Raw genomic sequence first — 21,920 nt, 5'->3', positions numbered from 1 at the left:
GAACAGTGAGGAATCACCCCAAAACTACATGGGAGGATCTTTAACTCAAGGCGGCTGGGACCATAGTCACCAAGAAAACAATTGGTAACACACTACGCTGTGAAGGACTGAAATCCTGCAGCGCCCACAAGGTCCCCCTGCCCGTCTGAAGTTTGCCATTGAACATCTGAATGATTCAGAGGACAACTGGGTGAAAGTGTTGTGGTCAGATGAGACCAAAATGGAGCTCTTTGACATCAAATCAACTCGCCTTGTTTGCAGGCGGAATGCTGCCTGTGACCCCAAGAAGACCATCCCCGTCAAACATGGAGGTGAAAAGATTATGCTTTGGGGGTGTTTTTCTGCTGGGGGGACAGGACAACTTCAACGCATCAAGGGGACGATGGACGGGGCCATGTACCGTCAAATCTTGGGTGAGAACCTCCTTCCCTCAGCCAGGGCGTTGAAATGGGTCTTGGATGGGTATTCCAGCATGACAATGACCCAAAACACACGGCCAAGGCCACAAAGGAGTGGCTCAAGAAGATCCCATAGAAAATCTGTTGAGGGTGCTGAAGGTTTGAGTTGCCAAACGTCAGCCTCGAAACCTTAATGACTTGGAGAAGATCTTCAAAGAGGAGTGGGACAAAATCCCTCCTGAGATGTGTGCAAACCAGGTGGAAACTACAAGAAACATCTGACCTCTGTGATTGCCAACAAGGGTGTTCCCACCAAGTAAGTCATGTTTTGAACAGGGGTCAAATACATATTTCCCTCATTAAAATGCAAATCAATTTATAACAATTTGGACATGCGATTGTCTGGATTTTGTTGTTGTTATTCTGTATCTCACTGTTCAAATAAATCTACCAACAAAATTATAGACTGATAATTTCTGTCAGTGGGCAAATGTACAAAATCAGCAGGGGATCAAATACTTTTTCCCCTCACTGTAGTAGGCCTACAGTTTTAGTTTTAATGAGTCAACAAAACGGAGCCAGTGGGTTTTGATGTATGGTTTTTCCTCTCACTGTGAGCTGTTGTGTTTAAGCTGTGTGAGTCTGCCCCCAAGTGTTGTAACTAGAACACAACTGGCTAAATTACCTAGTAACGGACTCTACATTTAATTACTTATACAATTGTTTTAAAAGTAAGAAACAGTAACTACAATAGTGATAACCAGTAGCGTTACTAGTTGTAGCAGCTCCTGTGTGCTAACAACCCTGTTTACTCCTATCACCACTTTGTCTGGTCGTTCAGTCTCAGATTAACGTACGCACTTGAATGCAGCATTTCTCACTCCTTATTTCTTTATTTTTGTTAAGCCTTAACATTTTTATACTACATTTACATATCTAGTACAACATAGCAATACAAAAGCATCACCGTATACGTGTTACTAATTAAAGTACGATGATAAAATAGACATGTAGGCTACTCTTATTTATCAAAGCGCGTTCATGTACTGTAGCCCACGCTAGATCCGCGTTCACTTGTCGTCCATCAAACTGTAACAACTTGAGTGAAGACCAGTCGGTGTAAGATCCATTTAAACACGTTTTTTGTTTTGTTGTACCGTGACAACTGAAAGGTAATGATAATTGTTTCTTCTTCGAACTAACTAACAAGCCTGCATGTGCTTTTATTTCATTCATCTTTAGACTTTATTAAGGAAGTGGGTTTAGGCAGACGTAGTTTAAGCTAACTGTAAATCTGTTAACCAAATCATGGATGACATAAACAATGCTAAAACAATAGGCTACACTTAAATGGGAAGGGCTAACATTAGGTAGCGTTTACATGTTATTATGTAGCCTACTTGTATGTCCAATGTTATGTTCAATATGACTTCTACTGCAATAACTTTCCCACAATATGACCGTAAAACATGATAAAAATATATTAAAAGTGTGAATCAGTAACCTAGCATTTGATGAATATACATAATTTGTGTATGCATCCCTCAAGAAGTGAGATTATTGTTTTAACAGAGGATTTAAAGCTAAACAAAGTATTTCTCTAAAATGTATGTTTCATTATGGGGAAATGAAGCTTCATGTTGAAAATAACTTCCTTTTTGAGACTTCAGCAAATGGTGGTCAGAGCTTGTGGTTGTACATTAGTTTGTTTAGTCAAAATAAATCAACAGTGATTAGACTGTCAGTGCATAGAAATATGCCACTTGTCTGGGAGAACACAGGATCATTAATCAAAGTGTTATGCTGTCTTCAGTGTGGCTCATAGTGTTTTGCTTCCCCAGATGTGGAAGTCAGTCGTGGGCCACAATGTGAGCATGAAGGTGGCTGCAGAGGGGGACGACTGGGAGACAGACCCTGACTTTGAGGTACTGTGTACTTCCTGGAGATGTGTATTACTGTAGGCAAAAATATATGTGCGTCAGTCAAACTTTTTTCTGACTTTGTGTTTCAGAATGATGTATCAGAGCAGGAGCAGAGGTGGGGAGCAAAGACCATCGAGGGTTCAGGACGAAAGGAGCACATCAGGTTAGAGATGGCCAACTGTGCCCGTCTGGAAATCAACAAGTCTTTAGACGATGTAGAGAAATGCAGGTTACCGTGGGTGCTGTGAAGTAACAGGAAGAGGAAGTGAGAGCCGAGAACTAGCTGTCAGGCAGCAAGTCTCTCCTAATATGGGTAATATGTAATGATGACATTTGTCAGTGAGATTTAAACCCTTACGTTTTCTAAATTAAGGCAGTGGTGCTAGATGTAAAAAAAAAGATGCAGAACCACTTCCTGATACGTCACACTTTATTAAGAGTTCCTAAGTTAATTCTTGTTGTGTTATTAATAATCCCTTCAGCTGGTGTTTATCTTCCTCCAGCAGACACCCATTTTATCTTTTTATTTAGTTATTTAGTTCTTCAGATAGACACTCTGGGCAATGCAACATGTACCGAGTTTACCAAAATCCATTTATTAATAACTTAACTTGAATAAATCTTGACTTGATGCCTTATTAGGAACTGTTAAATCTGAAAGCATCTATTAATAGATTTCCAAAATTTCCAATAACCGCATTAACAAACAGCTTAGGGATTTCTCACAACCCTGGCAACCACAAAGTTGCTTGCATTAGTACATTATGTATTCTTAACCTTTAAAAGTAGACTTAAAACCCTGTTATTTTCTTCTGCCTTCTAATTCATGTCTTTATTTTATATGACAATTGCCTCCAAATATGTTCACACTTTCTTTGATTGAATCTTTGAATCCTAGTGTTGCAGAGCTCAGAAAAAATGTCGCTGTGGAGCACGAGCAGGGGAAGCAGAAGGATCAGACTCCCAAAGCGTCCTATGGATATGGAGGAAAGTTTGGAGTTGAAAAAGACAGAATGGACAAGGTAGACAAACGTTTAACTTTTATATTCAAAATATGGTGATAAGATCCTCTTAGTTAGTGCCAGATTTGATCTATTTTGTCCTTTACTATGCATCCACTGCAGAGATAGCAAAAGCACTCACTTCCTGTACTTAAGTACAGATAGTTGTGTTAAAGTATCAATACTCTGGTAAAAGTAGAAGTACGGATTTAACTTCTGAACTCAAGTAAAAGTAACAAAGTTCAAGTTTGGTAATTTGCTTACAAGTATTCTTGCGAAGAGAATGAAAACCCTTTTTTATGCAAAGCTACCTGGACCACACAAATGTTACTCTAGTGCGAGATAAGAAACTACAGTGGACATGGAAAAAGGCTCTTTATATGCTTATGTCTACATCTTAAATGAATGTCTGCCAATAGGCCTAAAACCTTGTGTACATGATTGTGACAGAAACTGGGACTCCAGGTTAATAAGAATCTGACTGAGTAGCAAGATATGAATTCAATTGTGATTCAGTGAAAGTTTCTTTTTTTTTAATCTTCCTCTTAACATTTAAAGGAATCTACATATCTGTGTGTGTGTGTGTGTGTGTGTGTGTGTGTTCAAATATGGAATATTCTTCTGGAAAGAAAATAAAGGATAAAATATGAATTACTAAAGAGACATTAATTAAGAAGTTCTAAGTTTTAGAGTTACGCAGCTCATTAGCCAGGAGTACTTCTTGATGCCTACTATCTCAAACAGCTCTCTCAGATAAGGCCGAGGATGATTGAGAATGTCTTCTGTCGAACCAATGTTTTCTTCCTTTTCAATCATGTCACCGTCCATGCTACTATGTGCTAACGTTACCGGCATCATCGTCTTGTAGTGGTGCGTGCAACATAGATTCCCATCCAGTTAGATTGAATTCGGTATTGATGACGCAAAAAATAATAACCGTAACTGCACTTAAATTATTTGACACTATAAAGTAACGAGCCAATTTTGTAAAATGTAAGAAGTAGAAAGTAGCCTACCGATATTATAACAACGTAAGTCGTACAAATATAAAGTCTGCAAAAAATTAAATCAGTACAGAAAAAAGAAATCTACTTTAGTACCGTTATTAAGTATTTATTTGTACAGCAGCCTCGGCCACAGTGTGTGAATGTGTGTGAATGGTGAATGGTTCCTGTACGTGAAAGTGCTTTGAGTCGTTGTTAAGACTATAAAAGCGCTATATAAATACAGCACAATAACATTTACTTTACCATCTGTGATCCATTGCTCATTTAAAACAGCATCTTTACTGTTCAGGTGGCTTTGGGGCACGACTATGTGGCACAAGTCGAGCAGCACTCCTCCCAGAAAGATGCGGCGCAAGGGTTCGGCGGAAAGTTTGGTGTTCAGAAAGACCGCGTCGACAAGGTAAGATGACAAGTAGAGTTCCTCTCTTTAAAATTAGTTTTTATTACTACGTCATTTTGATGTTTGACCTTCAATGAATGATGTTCGTGCGAGGTTTGAAACGGAAAAAAGTTTCTCTGCTTACCTTAAACCGTTTGTTGAAATAGGCCTTAACACGGTTGCCTACCTGTAGGTATTGTGCATGTATCGTTTTGGTCCGGTGGAACACCGGCAGCGCCGCAGCTAGCTAGCTTAGCGTATTAAATGGAATCCTATGTTGCCAGTTAGCATGTTGTGAGTAAAAGTGAGCCAAAAAAAAAAAAAAAAACGAATTACTTGCACTGGGACAAAAACAAAAATGCAGTTGCCCACCTATCTACAGCTAGGTAAGACCGTGATAAGTCCTAACATCGCAACAAACGGTGGCGTATCCCTTTAAATCTCAGTTTAACATGTGTAACTACAAGCATGATTTTGTGACATGACAACTAGTTTGGGAGCCAATCGTGGTCAAAGAAACACAAATACACTTTTTTTTGTAGGAAAACCTTATCAGTCACAAGTTATTCAAAGAAGAGTACTTTTAAATGTCTTATAAACTAGAGGACTTTTGTAATTAAAATAAATGTTTCCAAAATCATTTCAGTGGTTCATCAACTTGTAACAGGGTGTGTCGCTACCTGATGTAAGTCGAGTGCAGTTGGGAGCTGCGTGTGCTCAGATTTAAATGGTTCACAGCATAAACCAACCAATTGTTGTGTAATAGCTAACTTGTAGCCAGCAGTGAACAAACTTCTTTATGTACAGTAGGTCCATTTTTAATGTAATGACATTACAGAAGTCTCTCGTTAGCAGTTACCTGGTTATTGTAGGTTACTTGTTGCTAAGTGACGCATGCGCAGGTGAACGGCACTTCTACCTTTGCTTTGCGGCCCTCTACCGGCTATAACAGCACTATGCAAGTTTGCCAGATCGGGTAGTGGTGTCACTCCTGCGACAAGTATCATTCAAGATGCTAAAAAGAGACTTCTGGAATGTCAGTACAGTAAATATAGGCCTACTTAACAAAGTTTGTTCACTTCTCACTACAAGTTAGCAATCAAACGCAACAAAGGTTGTCAGTTGAACGACGCTTTGAGCTAACGTTAGCAACCAAACAATAATAGATAGCTAAAACGTTTGTTAAATGATTTCCATCTTCTGTTATTGTTTGTATTGAGAAAAGTTTATTAGTTTATGGATTTCACAAATTTCAGAATGACAGTTTATGCTGCAAACCATTCAAATCTGAGCATGCGCAACTCCCATCTGCACCCGACTTACATCGGGCAGTGATAGCAGAGCTGTAGTTCCAATGAGACATAATGAGACAATTCTGCTTTCAACCGGTAGGGGGACAGAAGTGGGACAAGTTCTCTAGTGTCGGGAGCTTTGAAGAAAGACATGTACCTTAAATGCAACCTGTGTGTGTTCTGTGCAGACTGCCATGGGCTTTGAATACAAAGGAGAAGTGTCCCAACATGCATCGCAGAAAGGTACAAGTCCAACTTTAAAGAAGCCTTCTCACTTACAGTACAATATTTTCCTTTTGGAAGTTTCTACAAAATAGAATGAATTCTCAACCCAATCCATATGTTTTTAGATTACTCAAAGGGATTTGGAGGAAAATATGGGGTGGAGAAGGAAAAAGTGGACAAGGCAGCTTTGGGGTACGACTATAAAGGCCAGACAGAGAAGCACCAGTCACAAAAAGGTATTTTAAAGTTGTTTCATTTGTCACTTTTCACACTTTCACATTTTTTTCTGACATTTGCTTTATTTTGCATCTTTGTTTTGCCAGACTATGCTAAGGGATTTGGAGGAAAGTACGGGGTGGAGAAAGAGAAGGTGGATAAAGCTGCTTTGGGGTACGACTATAAAGGAGAAACAGAGAAACACCAGTCACAGAAAGGTACGTTAAAGTTGTAGCATTTGTCCTGTTTTTTACAACTTTGCCTGACATTTGATTTCTTTACACATGATTTTGTGTTTCCTGTAGGAAGATAGCAAAAGAGAGGAGGAAATAGTTCCACCACCTGTTTCCGACGTGGCGGAAATATTTCCACCACCTGCTTCCGACGTGGCTCAAGATGAGACTCCAGATGTGGAGTATGACATGACACACCACATGTCGGAGATACAAGAAATACCTGAACCAGAACCAGAGTCAGAGGTAAGACACATTCAAATATCAGATGTACCAAATAATAGAATAATTCATTCATCTCTTTAAATCATAAGGCTGGCAATATTCAGTATTTTTGTTATTTTCAACAAATTCTGGACAGTCAATCAGTGTCTGAAAAGAATCTTACAGTTATAACAACTAAATAAAACTGGGGAGGGTCAAGGAAAAGACAACAAAATGTGTAGATAAATCCATCCAATCAATTCCTAGGATTCCCAGGTTGTTAATTTTTTCTTTTTTTTTTTCTTTTGCTGTGCAGCATATTTTTTCATCAAGGTGGTTAGAAAATTCTTAAATAGACACTTAGCACAGCAATTTGAATGTAATGGTAATATGTAAGAGACACAAACTGGGTCTAGTTAGGTCTTATATGAAAATCTCAGGTCATCTCCAGGATTTAAGATGATGAAATCAAAGATATTCTGTGGTGTTTCCAGGAGGGACCTTTATACGAGGTGCCCCCGGATTTGCCTCCACGTTCAGACAATTTCCTCGAATTGGATGTTCCTCCGCTACCCGACAGGTCAGCAGATGTGGAGGAGGATGAAGGGGAATACGAGGATCTTGATGCGCCTCCTCCTGTGCTGACAGGTCTGTCTAAATTGGCTGAAGGTTAAATGTCAAACTTTTTGCATCTAAAACGCTCATTTCTTTTAATGTTTTCTTTTACAGGCGCCGATAACGACTACGAAGACCTGTCGAGCGGCCAGAGGGCAGTAGCAATTTATGACTATGAAGGAGGTATGACACCTTTTCCATTCATATTCATTTGTCAAACTTCTCTCAACACTGGGGAAGACAAGTCTTCAAATCCGCTCCTTTCCCACACAGAGGCTGACGACGAGATCTCCTTCAACCCAGATGATGTCATCACCAACATAGAGATGATTGACGAGGGCTGGTGGAAGGGACACTGTCACGGACGCGTTGGTCTTTTCCCGGCATCTTATGTTCAGCTGATGCAGTAAGCAACATGCTTAGGGAGGTTTTGCACAAGCTTCAGTTCGACCATCATGTATCTTAGGTCAATCAACAGGGAGAATTCCTTTTAGCAGTGTACTTATAGGAAATCAAAGAACATTTGTGCCAAAATGGCTTCTGATTAGCGTATTTCTTTTATTCTATAATATCACGCTTCGGGTCTGTGGCAGAGTATCTTGGCAGTATGATCATATTAGGGGCGAGCAGTTACATTTTTTTATCTGTAATGAACCGATTGGAGTAAATAAAATATTTTACAGACAAGATTCTTTGTTATTTGTACAACAACAACTTGGGCTTGGTTACCATCTTTTACTGGCAATCTATTTTCTCGTGATTATATTGGGTTATCCGCCTGCTTTCCAAATAAATGATTCAAATAGTATTATATCTACAACAAAGTTAATTTATGATTGTACATACATTTTACCATAGAATATGCAGCTATATTGGAAATGGTATAAAATTCATTAAGAGTCTGACAGCAGAGAGATAAGACAAAATGATGGGAGAAATAAGGGACTTACATGCAACAAATGTCCCAACTCAAACCTGAGACTTTGCTCTTCATGGGCAGCGTCTCAACCTCTAAAGGCCCTGACACACCAACCAGAACGCTGACTGTTGGCAGAAAAGGCAGTCGCACGGACGCCAGACTGTCGTGGCGGCTCATTCAGAATACAATCTCATATTTTCCTAAAATAGTTCACCGTGTTTCAGTTCAAACGTGTTTCTGAAAACATTTTAACCAAAACATAGGCCATGCTGTTGCTGAATCTGTCTTCATTTCAAATCGTCAAAGGTCATTTTAAAAGATTTGTCACATTTTGAGAGACTCTACTCATTCGCATCATTACAGGGTTAGCACGCCGATTGGATTGGTCCTTTGAGTCCAACTGCCGGCAACGCCCGCCTTCCGACCAAGCATATCGGGTCGGTGAAAATGGTCAAAATGGCCCCTCTGATTGACGATGGCAAGGAACAAACCAAACAGACTTGGGTCACCAACCTTGCCAGACTGCCCAATAGCCGATTATCGTGTTGGTGTTTCAGGGCCTTAAGCCACGAAGCTGAACCAGTAATCTTGATTTTAACCATGTCATCCAGTCTATATACTACCTTAGTAAACAAAACAAGCAACACATCTGTGAATTATTGATGAAAAGATTTAAATTGTAGTAGAGAATATATGACAATCATACATATTTTGCACCAGTCTTACTTTCTTAAAACTTGTCCTAACATGAAGTTGGACTGCTGTTCCATAAGAACAAACATTTCCCTGCAGTGAATTACATTATAAGAAACAGACTGTTGTAGAAGAAAACGTTCATTTCCCACGCTGGTGGCACAACCATGAATCTTGTAATCCACTGAACAGAATGAGATTCAAAACAGAAATTCAATTTCTGCACAAGATAATACATATTCTCATTTTGCTTCAAAAGTCTTTTAAGTCAAAGCAGAGGTATTTCGGTTTCCTCAGGTTCACCAGGCGATGCCCTTCTTCTTCTTGCCCTGGCCAGTTTTCTTTGCCACCCGTTTGCCTTTCAGTTTCTTGGCCTGCCGTTGACTCATCCACCCAGGGTACTGACCATTTTCATCCAACTGAGTTTTCTTGTTGCGCTTGCTGTCCAGTTCCATCTTCCCATCTGGAACACAAAAGACAAAGATTGATAAACAAGAAAGATGATAAATGAACATTTTGATTCCAAAAGCAAATGGACCAACTGAAGCCATTCAAATAATGTGTGTATGATGTAAATCATTTTGAACTTCTAATTCTACGTAGCTTCGTGTCAGCTTCTTTAGCAACCCAACCTAATACTAAAATTACCTTTTACTACAGACACTTTTAAATATGAATGGTAAAATATGTATAGGTATAAAACGGTTGATTCCAAATAGAGCATGTTGTGCTCCATTTCTCACTCGCCTTCACCCTCAACCTCCACCATGTCCGCATCGGTTTGCTTCTTGATCTTGTCGGCTGGCACCACTGTGGCAATCTCCTGGATGTCAGTCATGGTAGCTTCTCCTTTCTTATCCAGACTGAGAGCTTGTTTCAGACGGGCCAACTCCTTGGGAGCATTTTTCTTCCTCTTCTCTGCACGCATCTTCCTCTTCCATTTGCTCCTTAGGCTTTTTGCCATTTCAAGGACAATCTGAAAATAAGAAAACACCAGTCAAACTAACAGGCTTTCACATTTGCATTCCAATATAATCTCTGGACAGTAAGAACACTTACAATCTACACTTCTGGTAAGCCAACACCACAAGCACACATTCACAGTAGGCCCAACACTCAACCAATATGTATACATTCTGTTTTAGCTTCAGGAAAGCGTAAACTCTATTCCATATCCCTCACTAGTTGTTGATGAGGACAACCTCAAAATGATCCTCATAAAAAGGACCACAAATGGTCGATAATTTCATTTAATTTTTCATTATTCTAATACATAAGTATTAGAATAATGAAAAATTAAATATATATACACACAGACACACACACACTTTTGACAAGTTCTAAAACAACCAAAATAACAGTATCAAGTAAAAATACAATCACTGAGGATTCAGTTGCAATTTTAGGGAAGAAGGGTTGGGGAAAATATAGCTCACATGACATATAGTAAAAATAGTGATGATGGTATTAAAAGTCCTGAAGTGAGGTGACACAGCTCTTCAGTCAAGACAGCAGTCGAAGTTTTACATATCACGTTTAATCCACTGTCATTGCTTGATGGGGGTCGTTTTCTCAATTTTAACACAAAAGGCCTCCAAAAGATCTGTCTTGGAAGAGGGGACATGCTCAGTATTTATAATACGCACGATAACGGTTGTCCACATATCCACCAGAATATGTAATTAACGTTATACATTGTCACTATTTCGTGGTATTTACATTATATGACTAAATATTAGCAAGCTACGGCTATTAACGTTAACGTACAGCAAGGTACGTAAACAGTTTGCTAGCTTGTTAGCTATCGAAAGCTAAAGAAGAAAGTATACACGTCAAAGCAAGTTAGTTCCGCGTGTGAAATGCAGTGTAATACAATGTTTTAGCATTGTTACACATGTAAACAGTAAGCGGTGACTTACAGAGAACCAGTTAGCTGCTTAAATTCCCTCCGTAGAGAGACTGGAACACACACTCCGCTGCGTCCACGCGTTTACAAGTTGGAGAGGAAAAAAACGATGACGCATGTTTGAAGGAACAGCAGCATGATTGGCTGCTTCAGCCAAACTGAAGATTGTAGCGTCTGATTGGCTGGCGATCTCAAACCAGGAAGATCGAAGCTATTATGGATATCATGGATTGTAAACAAGATGTCGAGGAGAGGATAGTGTACAAATCAAACCTCCAAACAGGTTTATTTGGCCTCCAGGTATAAACCCAGCTGCATGAAGTAAAACTGTATATTTTAGCGTTTTCAAATAATTTGTGTTTTTTTATTTAATTGGTCTTAAATTTGACAGACAGTCATGAGCAGCTGTTCAACCAGCCTGGCTCCTGCTCGCTGCTTTGGTTCAGTGTGCAGCCCGCAGCTCACTTCTTCTCTATCACAGATGTTCAGCATGTTGGACACAGCTGCAGAGCAAATGATGGTCCATAAAGACTTCCAGGCAGCCTTTGACACATGCGGCAGAGGCATGGACAGTCTCGCCGACATGGAGCAAGAGGACAACAGGTGAAAGTCTAAATGCAGTTACACCATGTATCAGTTGAATGTTCTGCAGCCCGGATAGTAATTGTTTTGTTCTTTGTTATTTCTGCATCACTCATTGAGTCTCTGGTCTAATCATAGACTGTATATTAATATTAACAGTCTATGGGTGTAATTCAGTTTTAAACTCCCTTGCTGTAGGTCGCATCCACAAATCCTTAAGGCTAATGGACAATCCCTACTGACACCTTCTGGTTAAAGGTCATACCACCTAATCATGTGTGGGTTTTCTGTGTTTTGTCTACTCAGATGTGGAGAGATTAAGGCTGGCTTCTGCATTTTAGGAATTCAAGCACTGGCTGAGCTGAATCAGTGGCATGGTGTCCTCTCCTGGGTCCTGCAGCAGTATAAGCACCAGGAGAAAATACCAGCTAAAATAATGCAGATGTGGTGAGTAGAGTGGAGCTTTTTATGATGAATTAATTGGCAATAATTTGGGTAATTGTGTAAAATGTATCTTCTTTCGTCTCAAAATTCTCTAATTCTAGCTTCTTCAAAATACGAGATAAGATTCAAAAGATTAACCAATTATGAAAGTAATAATCATTTGCAGCTCTAATTGTGAAGAATCCGAGGAACTTGCACATCATTGAATAGTCAGGCCAACATCAGGCACATACGGCAGATATTTGGATTATTTGTTGTTGTCTTACTGTTAAATTTATTTAAATTATTTATTTAAATTTATTTAAAACCAAGAATATGCCAGCAATTCTTTTCATTTTTACTATATGGCCAAAAGTCAATGACAACCCTTACTATTTACTGACTTTTTGCCTTATAGTGTAGAATAATCTGCAGATTCTTTTCTTAATAATCATTTTGCCTACAAATGGTCATGCAATGACAATAAAATGGCCATTTTAATTTCCAAGACCCCAAGGTAGTATCTTCATATTCTTTGGTTTATCCAACAAAAGTCCAATACTCAAGGATATTTAATATACACACATACACACTAGTGTAAATGTGCAATTAAAACGTGACTGTGCAATGCTGTAAATACATTTTAATATTTATTCTCTTTAATTATATTTACTATTGTGTTTATCTGTGCCTTGTACTTTTCCTCTTATCCCTTGCTGCTGCAACAGTGTGAATTTCCCGATTGTGGGATTAATAAAGGATTTTGAATGTTGAATTAAATCTGGAAAATGATGTTATGTATATACATATAACAAGAAGAGCAGTGAATTCTCACATTTGAGAAGCTAAAATCAGAAAATATATGGCATTTTAGCTTGATAAATGACTGAAACAAAGATTATTTTTCTGTAGATTGCCTAAGCAATTTACTAATTGATCTTTTCAGCTCTAAAAAACATATTCATTTTTTTCCCACTCTCATTTTGGCAGCATACTACTTTACTCCAAGGTGGGAGAGCCAGCCGTGATGCAGGAGGCAGCCAGAGTTTGGTTACACTGCCTATCCAACAGCACAGTAACGGGGTTCAGGACTGTGGCGGAGCTGTATCTGCTGCATGTCCTCGTGCCTCTTGGACACAGAGATGAGGCTGTGGAGCTGATCGTCGGTGAGGTTGGAAGTGTTGCGTTCACAGAAGACCAGAGGCAGACGGCACTGGATGTGGTAGAAGAGAGAGAGCGACAGAGTCAAGAACTGCCTCTAAATCCTGGGACAAGTCCAAACTCTAAGATCACTGCACATCCTGTCTCAACTCAAGGTCTTATCATTTATATGCATATATGTCACATGCCATGTTTAATACTGAGTCATAAAAGTACAAATAAGGAGTGCAGACTTTCTGATTGTATTTGTGTTCTACAGGATCTGTAGTCCATAAACTTGCAGCCAAGCTCAGATTTCTCTACAGAAAGCTGTTGTTGACCGGCTCTGGCTCATTCCCTCTCCGGAGACTCTTTCTGGCTGCCATCCTTCTCTACATGCTTTTTTTCCGAATGGATCCAGGTTGGAATAAATGTTCTTTGTAGCTCATTTTCATGACAAGTCTTTGTTGGTGTAAAAACATTAGCTGAATAACCAAATGGGTGCATTTCTTCCTGTTCTTTCCTCGCAGCTCTTTCGTCTTCATTCATGTGGATTTCCAAACTTCTTGAACTGCTCAGACAGACGTGGAGTGCCATGTTTGCACCGTACCATCAGGTTCTCACTCAGAGACTGTAAAGAAGATCACAAAATGTTTTGTAAATCCATTTTATTCACTTTGTTGTGTTGGCAAGAGAATATGGTTTAGCTCCTTTTTCAAGTTTCATCATTTAATTTCTTTACTCCACAGAAAGACATTTCCACGCGTATTTGCTTGTTTACTGAGTCAGAAACATCAGGTCACAGTTCCAGATCGTTCATCCTAAAGCAACTCCTTCTTCATCTTAAGAACAACCAGGGAATTAAGTTACTCACAGAGATGAACATGTTTTTTTTTGTTTTTTTTTTACATCAGTGTCCTGGCTCAGAAAGCAGAAGCACGTACACATAATTACAGAACGTATAACACCGACTAGATAAGATATAAAAAGGAATACAGAAGTGTACATAATAAAATATATATTTAATTGTTTTTCTGGCTTGTGAGATAATATGATTGTACGTGTACAGCTGGAAAAAAATGATTAAAAGGAAGTGTGAAAATGTTCTGAATAGAGTGCTGTTGACTCTGACATTCATTCATCTTTTCAATTAGCTTTACTTCAGCTGACATTACAATGCAATTAAACCAGATTATTGTCCGTACAGATGTCCAGACGTACACATATGTAGGCCTACAGATGCGGACATCTTTAATTGAAGGCAAATCCGGCAATGTCCAAAATGTATCAAACATAGCCTACATTTTGAGATAATATGACGGCAAAAATCGAAATTTGACTAGTCATTATACTGAAAATGCCACGCCTACATCACGTGCGTATTATTTAACACCGTTTTCTTTAACTGTCTATGGTTTTTACAGTTGAGATGAGACATTTTTTAGACACATGTCGTATTGGCGACACAAAGTGAGATAAAGCAAATATTACAAAAAGACGAATGAAGTTACCTTTATTTTTGTGTTAATATTGTCGTTTAATGTATCCATATTTGACAGTCTCCTGGCAACGTTTAAGTTTCGATTCGAGATAAGTGACGAACCGGAAACTAAAAAAAACGAAAGTGAACCTGAAGCTGTTGTGACTTTTCTCATACTACAGTCTACGGCTGTGACAGCGGCGATGTTTGTCTTCTGACACAGGAGGAGCAGATTCATTCTGTAAAATATACAAAACGTTCGACTTCTTTTCTCTTAGTTAACCGGCCGATGTTGAGACCTTTAGTTGTCTTCAGACCTTCACGTAGTTTACTGACAGTGTGAAGTGTGTGCTATGTGTGAAAGGATCTTCAGTGTTTTTTCAAATTGTAGAATGAGAGACTACTTTGGTAAGTAGACCACATTCAGCCCTGCAATGTACGGTAAGCCTTTCCGAGGCGGTCATTGGACTATGTTGTATTGGTGTTTGTAATGGATTGGTCATGTGTGTAAATAAGATGGGGAAATATATGGGTACACTATTCAATATAATGCAGTCACATTTTAGTACCCAGAAATAATTACCATACAGAAACAAGCAGTCAGAGAATGCAGGGCTTGGGTTTTCTATTGTCATTCAATTCATTCTATTTGATTGTAATTTGCACAGAGTGGTTTCTAAAGAGAGAAAAGGTTAAAATATTAAAATTTAGTCATTTCGCTAAGGGATTAAAAAAGAGGAAACATAACTTAATTTGAAGTTTTTAAAGGGTCCTTTGGGAATCCCTGAGGGTCTTTAGGCCCTTTAAGAGTCAACCAACACAGGTTGCTTCTTGGCTATTATAACAATATGGCTTGATTAAAATCTGCAGGGCTTTACCACAACCTGTAACAATGAAGTTATTTTTCTCTTCACAACCAATAAATCCCTCATGTATGCAGCAATGACATAGAAAACAAAATACTGCCCTTGAATCTGTGTAAAATAAACATCTGCTATACATAGGGCCTTAAATCAATAAACCAAATACGTCTTCCTCGCTCTAACTTCTATAAAATGATTGATTTGCTTATTTAATACTATATGTACGTTAGGTGGGTGTTCTGCACAGCTATATTTACCTTTAGCATGCAGACTTAACAGTTTTCTTTTATGTTCACACATGGGAAAGCCCCCTGGCATTCTGGGGCCGTAACGGTGGGCCATGGATAACATGCTTGGTTTAAGTTTTATAATAAGTTTTATAATAGTAACTGGGTTGTTTTGACGTTTCTGATGGTGTGTCACAGGAATGAGAGGGCTCACCAACTACCACCTGTCCTGCTGTGTCAACACTTTGCTGCAGACCTTCTCTGCTACCTGGGAAGTAGGAGATCTACTAGACAAGTAAGACATTGAAAATGCATATTCATTATGACCCTGTCTTATGAAGCAATAACACCTTAATCACTGTAGGTGTGCAAGGCACGAGGCATGTCAGGCAAGAGACACAGTATAATTAAAGGGTTTAATTTACCCAAATCTAAACAGATCACTTAAGTTTGAACAGCTCTTTCTAGCCTTCTATCACGTGCGGGCAAAACCAGAACTTGGGCTACCAACGAGACAAATGAGCAATGAACACACTGAAGGGACAAAAGGGACAAGTAAATAGACTATACATTAAACAAAATTAAAAGGATAACATTAACATTACCTGGAAATAGTTTCCCAGATTAATCCACAGTATGACTGTGCTCTGTATAATTTAATAACAGTTGATATTAGATAAACATATGAAGTTATATGACCTCTATTTTGAGCTCCCCTATCGATTCTGATGAGTTGGTTCTGCCCTATTATCACACGTGTTGTTTAAAGGCAAGTCAACGCCCTACGTTCTCTGTTTTGCTGATTGAATGCCACATCACAAACAGGACTAAAGCAGGAATAACGCATTTACTAATGATATATCATAACATCTGTTTTATGATATATTAAACAATGTCTCATGGCTTAACTTGTAAATAGTTATTATCAACATCTGTAACAGGTTAATACTATTTTTCTGTTGGGTTGAGCGCCTCAGTAACCAAACAGACTAAAGGCGAGAAGAAATTAAGTAAAGACATGTATTATACAAAACAACAATTATTTTAACTGGGAACCATTTACATACAACTCCTATTACACACGGTAATAACTATAGATATTGAATCAAATAACAACAACCATGAGAAGAAAAGAGGGGAGCACATATGTGTCAATGTGGAAACAAGGCCTCTTTCTTCATGTGCCTACAAAATGAAGATAAATGACGGTTTATTACTTGCACAAGGTGGGAAACAGCTAGTGTGAGAGCGGACTGCGTCCCCCTGCAGCTAAAGAACGTTCTCGCGGCCATGAGGAATGACCATCAGTTCGTTCCTCATCGTGCCTTTCTCCACTCTCTGGACAAGAACTCTGTTCAACGTAAGGAGAAACAAACTTACAAAATATGGAATATTGATGTGGTTGATATTTATATTCTGACTCCTGACAATGTTTTGTAGTTAATACACAGCATGATGCTGATGAGGTCTTTCTCTCCATCCTGAACTTCATGCAACTGCAGATGGATGACAAACCTCTGGTTGGGCTTCAATCATGAATCATGATCATTTGTTATTTTTCCACCTTGAAAGGCATCATCTTTAGTGTGCTTGTATTTGTTTTCCCTTGCCAGGCTCTTGAAATCCAGAATCTGTACAAGATTTCTGTGGAGACGTACCTGCAGTGTTTAGAGTGTACCTCCGTCCAGACTCTGACCAGCTACCTGCTCGGCCTGCCTCTGCATGTGAAGGAAGATCACGATTCTCTGGTGCTGTTTCTATTTTCTTTTGAAGTGAATTGTTTTTTAAGGAATATTTTGACATTTTGGGAAATGTAATCAGTATCACTATAATGTAGTACCAGACTATTTCTTAGCCAGGAGCAGTTGCTGAGAAATAGTCAAAAATATAACGCCCTGTAAAACAACAAATTGAGGATTTACACTTTGGTATTTGTTCTGTTTGTGCTGATAAGTGGATTTTGTTATGTTTGGATAGAGCCATGCTGGCTGTTTCCACCTGTTTCCAGTCTTTATGAAAAGCCAAATGGCTGCCGCTACACAATTACCCTTCACAAGTGAGAGTAGTCTAAGTGGTCTCAACTTCTCATCTCAACTTTTCATTCTCAACTCTCATAAAAAAAAGCAAGAAGTTTCCCAAATAGTCAAACTATTACTGTAGACATTCCTGTAGTCAAAGTCTTAAAGTATTGTTTACATTAACCTTTTCAGGAAGACTGCATGACCTCCTTCTTTGAGTATCAGGAGCTAAAGGGCATTAATTGCTGCTTTTGTGCAGAATGTGGAAAGAAGACTCCATCTAAACAGGTGAGACTTGGTTTAAATGCTTCCCATAAAGTGTGGATCAAACATAGTGGAACATCTTCTTTTCTTTCTCAGGGTGTCAAACTGCTATCCCTACCTCGGATCTTGTGTGTGAACCTGAAAAGGTATCGGAATGGCCGTGGTTTCACCCGAAAACTTGATTGCAGGGTTACCTTTCCAGAAACCTTTGACTGTTCTGAGACTCCTAATGAAGCAATATCTGCAGACTTTGTCCAGGTACTTAAATAATAATAACCTCTGCACATTGTATCTATTATACAATGTTTTATAAGTTACTTTGTTGTCTTCCAGGATGAGTTTAGGTACACATTGCATGCAGTGGTAGTGCACTCTGGAAATGCAATGTGTGGGCACTATACTGCCTACGTTCGTAACAGGAGGAACCAGGGCTGGTACTACGCAGATGACAGCCACGTAAAACCGGTACGTTCAATCTGACAAAATCTGGCTTACTTGAATGCAAATTATTTATGGCGTGTAAATAATTGGGAATGGAACACTTTACAACAAACACAAAGCTCCTATTTAGATCCTTGTTTTAAAGCCTTCAAGACGTTTTGCATAAATAGGCTTCTGTATATCTTAAAGCTATAGTGCGTATTTTTTGTCGCCCCCGTGAGGAATTCTAAGTAAAGACAACAAACTGTCAAAAAACCTGATGGGCTTTTCAGAAGATATCATTATCTTCACTCAAGCTTTCCCGCAGGGAGGTCACCAGACAACACAATCTTCTGAACACTGCCAAACTGAGTTGTGTTAAGCTGATAGTCTTAATTAGCTTTGGAGCAACTCTTTTGGCAATGCCTTGAATGTAAAGGACGTTCATTGATATCAAAAAGTTACACACTAAAGCTTTAATTATAAGTTAAAATCAGAAGTGCGTGTGGAGATAAGTTGTGTCTGAAATGTCAGAAGGTTTTCTCCCCAACGTCATTGTGGGAAAATAAAGCTTTTATTCTCCCACCTGTTCAAGAAGGATTTTTTGTATCAAAATAATTCAGTTTTATGCAAACTTGTGATTATTTTGGTCTTTGATTTGCATTTCAACACACAGTCCTCTTGGGAAGAAGTGCAGACAACATATGGAGGAGAGAACAGGTAAATTGCTCAACATCGATGTTCATGTATTGCAATGTTGGTAACAGTGCATGAGGATTACGGAGTCCTCTTAAAGGAATAGTTCAACATATTGGCAATTGTGCCCCCCCCCCCCCCCCCTCCAAATTGCCTACGGCTCTTATTTGGTCACACAATTGAAAGTGATATCTACTTTTTCAAATTCTTGGCAAGACGGCAAATAAGTGTATTTCCCAAAAACGTAAATGTAAAGGAAGAATTAAGTCTCTGAGGTTAATACAGAGAGCAAATCAAACTTTTCTTTCTTTGTTTAGCCTCAACTAAAAACAAATCTTCTTCACAATTTTAGAAAATGTGGAATTCAGCAACCAATGTCTTCAGAAAATAGTAACAAAAAAGCATGAGACTCCTATATTAGCCCCCATAAACTCCAGTTGCTTTCAAGATTTTTATTAATAACATTGAAAGCCTTAGTTACATGCTTGACTTCAGCTGCCCTAATGCTGCTTTTATCTTCCTACTTGAGGAAACAGCTTCAGTTCTTTAGACAAAGCTTATATTGTCTGTTTTTCAGTGAAAATTAAAGACTTTAAGGTGATCATGTTTTTGCCATGAGTCCTTTTTAACCTTTTCTACACATAAACAGAGGAAGTCCGTCTTGTCTGTCCTGTTGTGTTGACCTTATAATCACTATTTATTGCACTGAAATGTGCCAATTTTATCCCTTTCCTACCTAACTTCTAGAAGCTTAATTGTTATTTGTGCTGTTATGTTTTTGTTTTTTTACAGAGGCACAGCATACATGTTGATGTACAGAAGAGGTCAGAAAGAGGAGGTACAACAACCTGAACTTTCTGGCTGAGTAGATGGATGCAGATGAATTATACCTGGGGTCATGGTGCAATATTGGAAACTATTGGAATTTCATGGAATTTAAACACTTATTTGCTTTAAATAATGTATTGATATTTTAGATGTTACTGTACATGGTGAATGGTCTTATATTTAATGATTTTTCCGAGCTCATTCAGATTGGACCTCAGTAATTTCTGCCAAACACCAGCAGGTGGCGTTGCAGACTCAACACACTGACAGGTTTTCCACCCTCAGACCACACACAATGTGAACACACTGTATGAAACTAGGGGGGTTGGTTTGGAAAGAATGCTTAGCTTAGATATTTACTGTTTGGGGGGGGGGGGGGGGAAATAACTCCTATTGGAGGTGGTGTTCATTTCCCTGACACTGCTGTGTAATATATGAGTCACTCATGAAGAACAATTGAGTCATTTCTTTTATTATTCGGGCTGCCAAAAACAGCATTAAAATCTTCTTCAGCATCTCACTCTTATGTATTTCATTTTCTCCCCACCTGCAGTCCCTTTAACATAACATACAAAAACGGATTCGGAATGACACACCTTAATGTTTTTTTGCTCTTATTGATGCAGCGCCTCTTAAGTTCCCACTCACTTCGCCAAGAGTCTGGGGAGCGTGTGAAATGGTGCGTATGTGCTGCAGAGCTCTGACAAAATGGAACATGTCTGCACAGGGCCACAGGCAGCAGGCCTAATGCTTAGTCATCTCGCTGCCATGCGGCAGAGGCTTAGCTTTATGTATAGGGGGTATCTTCCTTCCACATTTACATCAAACACCAATGCACAATGTCATATTGGTTCTAGATTTGAGTCAGTGTCACACTGAGATCTCATCTGTTCCTCTGACTAAGTAAGAAGCTGACATTGAAAACAGTCATAATAATATAGACGGTTCACGTATACTGAGAAAAAAAGTTGCCATTTTTGCATGATAGCAACTGTTGAGATTTGTGGGTATGGGATGGATTTGCAAGCAATGAAATGCATTGTTATTTGCTGTGGGAGACTTGCTCAAATCATTAAATTCAAGCTGCTACAATCTATATTTTTATATTAACAGAGGATCAAATGACTATCTCATGTAAAAGGGGTAGCTTGTTGTGAAGAACTCACAGAGAATTATCCCCGTTGAACAGAGCTTTTTAGCATCTTTCAGCTCATTGTTTTGTTTTTTTGGGTTGCAACTTTATTTCCCTCTCACTGCTGTTTTCACCGCAAAAACCTAAAACGTTAAAATATCCACTGTAATGCTACTTGCTGAGCACCAAATGGCAGACTCATTTCCGGTAATATAATAAATTGAGACAATATAACACTTAGACAGGGGCCATTGTACATGTTGAGCACTTTTACTTATAATACTGAAGTCCGTTTTGTTGATAGAACCTCTATACTTTGACCTGAGTACATTTCTGAATGCAGTACTTTTACTTATAAGAGTGTTTTACATTGCATTTTGTACATTTACTTAAGTAAAGGATCTAAATTTTTCTTCCACCACTGTTTGATTATAATTGTTACTGCACTTATGAATAAGCAGCATTACAATGTTTTAGCTAGTCAAGTTGGAGCTTAAACTTCATTTATTCTACAAACTGTTGGGTGGTTTAATCTATATATGCATCATATTTTTATTTTTGGCTATAATATATTTATGCATTTTCGGGTAATATAATGATTTTTTAATATAATCGGACTATAAAGTTAAGCTGCCAGGTACATGTACTGTAGTGTATTAACAAGTACAATATTTCTCTCAGAAATGTAGTGGATCAGAAGTATAAAGTGCATTAGTAACTTTCCAAGTAGGTCAACTGAAATTTTAGAACAACAAAGAATGGGTTCTTCTCTTTTTAGGTTTTTAATCAATAATTCATGTTGTATGACCATGTGTTAAGTAGCCTAGATGTTAGACA

The 21,920-nt window shown here is 38.6% G+C and overlaps 4 protein-coding genes and 1 long non-coding RNA gene across 8 annotated transcripts; 4 read left to right on the top strand and 1 right to left on the bottom strand.

Annotated features, from left to right (window-relative positions):
- The first annotated feature begins 1,301 nt into the window (after window positions 1-1,301).
- Window positions 1,302-7,939, top strand: hcls1 (hematopoietic cell-specific Lyn substrate 1). Its single transcript, XM_034864118.1, has 13 exons — window positions 1,302-1,570; window positions 2,240-2,323; window positions 2,410-2,483; window positions 3,219-3,342; window positions 4,618-4,728; window positions 6,188-6,242; window positions 6,350-6,460; window positions 6,548-6,672; window positions 6,746-6,769; window positions 6,803-6,919; window positions 7,372-7,525; window positions 7,607-7,675; window positions 7,766-7,939. The coding sequence occupies exons 2-13, from the start codon at window positions 2,240-2,242 to the stop codon at window positions 7,900-7,902; spliced, it is 1,185 nt and encodes a 394-aa protein (XP_034720009.1). The 5' UTR covers window positions 1,302-1,570; the 3' UTR covers window positions 7,903-7,939.
- LOC117938958 lies at window positions 5,332-6,101 on the top strand. The gene is made up of 3 exons (XR_004655505.1): window positions 5,332-5,375; window positions 5,610-5,691; window positions 6,051-6,101. It is a non-coding gene; the product is annotated as an uncharacterized LOC117938958 (long non-coding RNA).
- Window positions 7,940-9,058: 1,119 nt separating the features above from the next.
- llph (LLP homolog, long-term synaptic facilitation factor) lies at window positions 9,059-11,140 on the bottom strand. The gene is made up of 3 exons (XM_034863949.1): window positions 11,024-11,140; window positions 9,852-10,080; window positions 9,059-9,567 (listed from the first exon to the last, which is right to left on the bottom strand). Exons 2-3 carry the CDS (start codon window positions 10,066-10,068, stop codon window positions 9,404-9,406), a joined length of 381 nt encoding a protein of 126 aa, XP_034719840.1. The 5' UTR covers window positions 10,069-10,080; window positions 11,024-11,140; the 3' UTR covers window positions 9,059-9,403.
- A 41-nt stretch (window positions 11,141-11,181) lies between these two features.
- Window positions 11,182-14,267, top strand: pex26 (peroxisomal biogenesis factor 26). Of its 3 annotated transcripts, none has more exons than XM_034863945.1 (6): window positions 11,182-11,310; window positions 11,492-11,613; window positions 11,899-12,039; window positions 13,006-13,331; window positions 13,436-13,576; window positions 13,686-14,267. In XM_034863945.1, the coding sequence occupies exons 1-6, from the start codon at window positions 11,227-11,229 to the stop codon at window positions 13,790-13,792; spliced, it is 921 nt and encodes a 306-aa protein (XP_034719836.1). In that variant the 5' UTR covers window positions 11,182-11,226; the 3' UTR covers window positions 13,793-14,267. The 3 variants fall into 3 exon arrangements, with proteins under 3 accessions (XP_034719836.1, XP_034719833.1, XP_034719835.1); XM_034863942.1 differs by having other exon boundaries at window positions 11,183-11,310; window positions 11,402-11,613; XM_034863944.1 differs by having other exon boundaries at window positions 11,204-11,310; window positions 11,406-11,613.
- Window positions 14,268-14,755: 488 nt separating this feature from the next.
- On the top strand, window positions 14,756-20,477 carry usp18 (ubiquitin specific peptidase 18). Of its 2 annotated transcripts, none has more exons than XM_034863946.1 (10): window positions 14,756-15,043; window positions 15,924-16,020; window positions 16,952-17,085; window positions 17,166-17,245; window positions 17,339-17,473; window positions 17,936-18,031; window positions 18,104-18,265; window positions 18,341-18,472; window positions 19,104-19,147; window positions 19,916-20,477. In XM_034863946.1, exons 1-10 carry the CDS (start codon window positions 14,989-14,991, stop codon window positions 19,986-19,988), a joined length of 1,008 nt encoding a protein of 335 aa, XP_034719837.1. In that variant the 5' UTR covers window positions 14,756-14,988; the 3' UTR covers window positions 19,989-20,477. The 2 variants fall into 2 exon arrangements, with proteins under 2 accessions (XP_034719837.1, XP_034719838.1); XM_034863947.1 differs by having other exon boundaries at window positions 14,939-14,958.
- The last annotated feature ends 1,443 nt before the right edge of the window (window positions 20,478-21,920 follow it).

Source organism: Etheostoma cragini, chromosome 23, assembly GCF_013103735.1.
Source record: "Etheostoma cragini isolate CJK2018 chromosome 23, CSU_Ecrag_1.0, whole genome shotgun sequence".
Classification (NCBI taxonomy): domain Eukaryota; kingdom Metazoa; phylum Chordata; class Actinopteri; order Perciformes; family Percidae; genus Etheostoma; species Etheostoma cragini.
The sequence above is the reverse complement of the archived record's forward strand: the minus strand, read 5'-3'. Positions and strand labels throughout refer to the sequence as shown.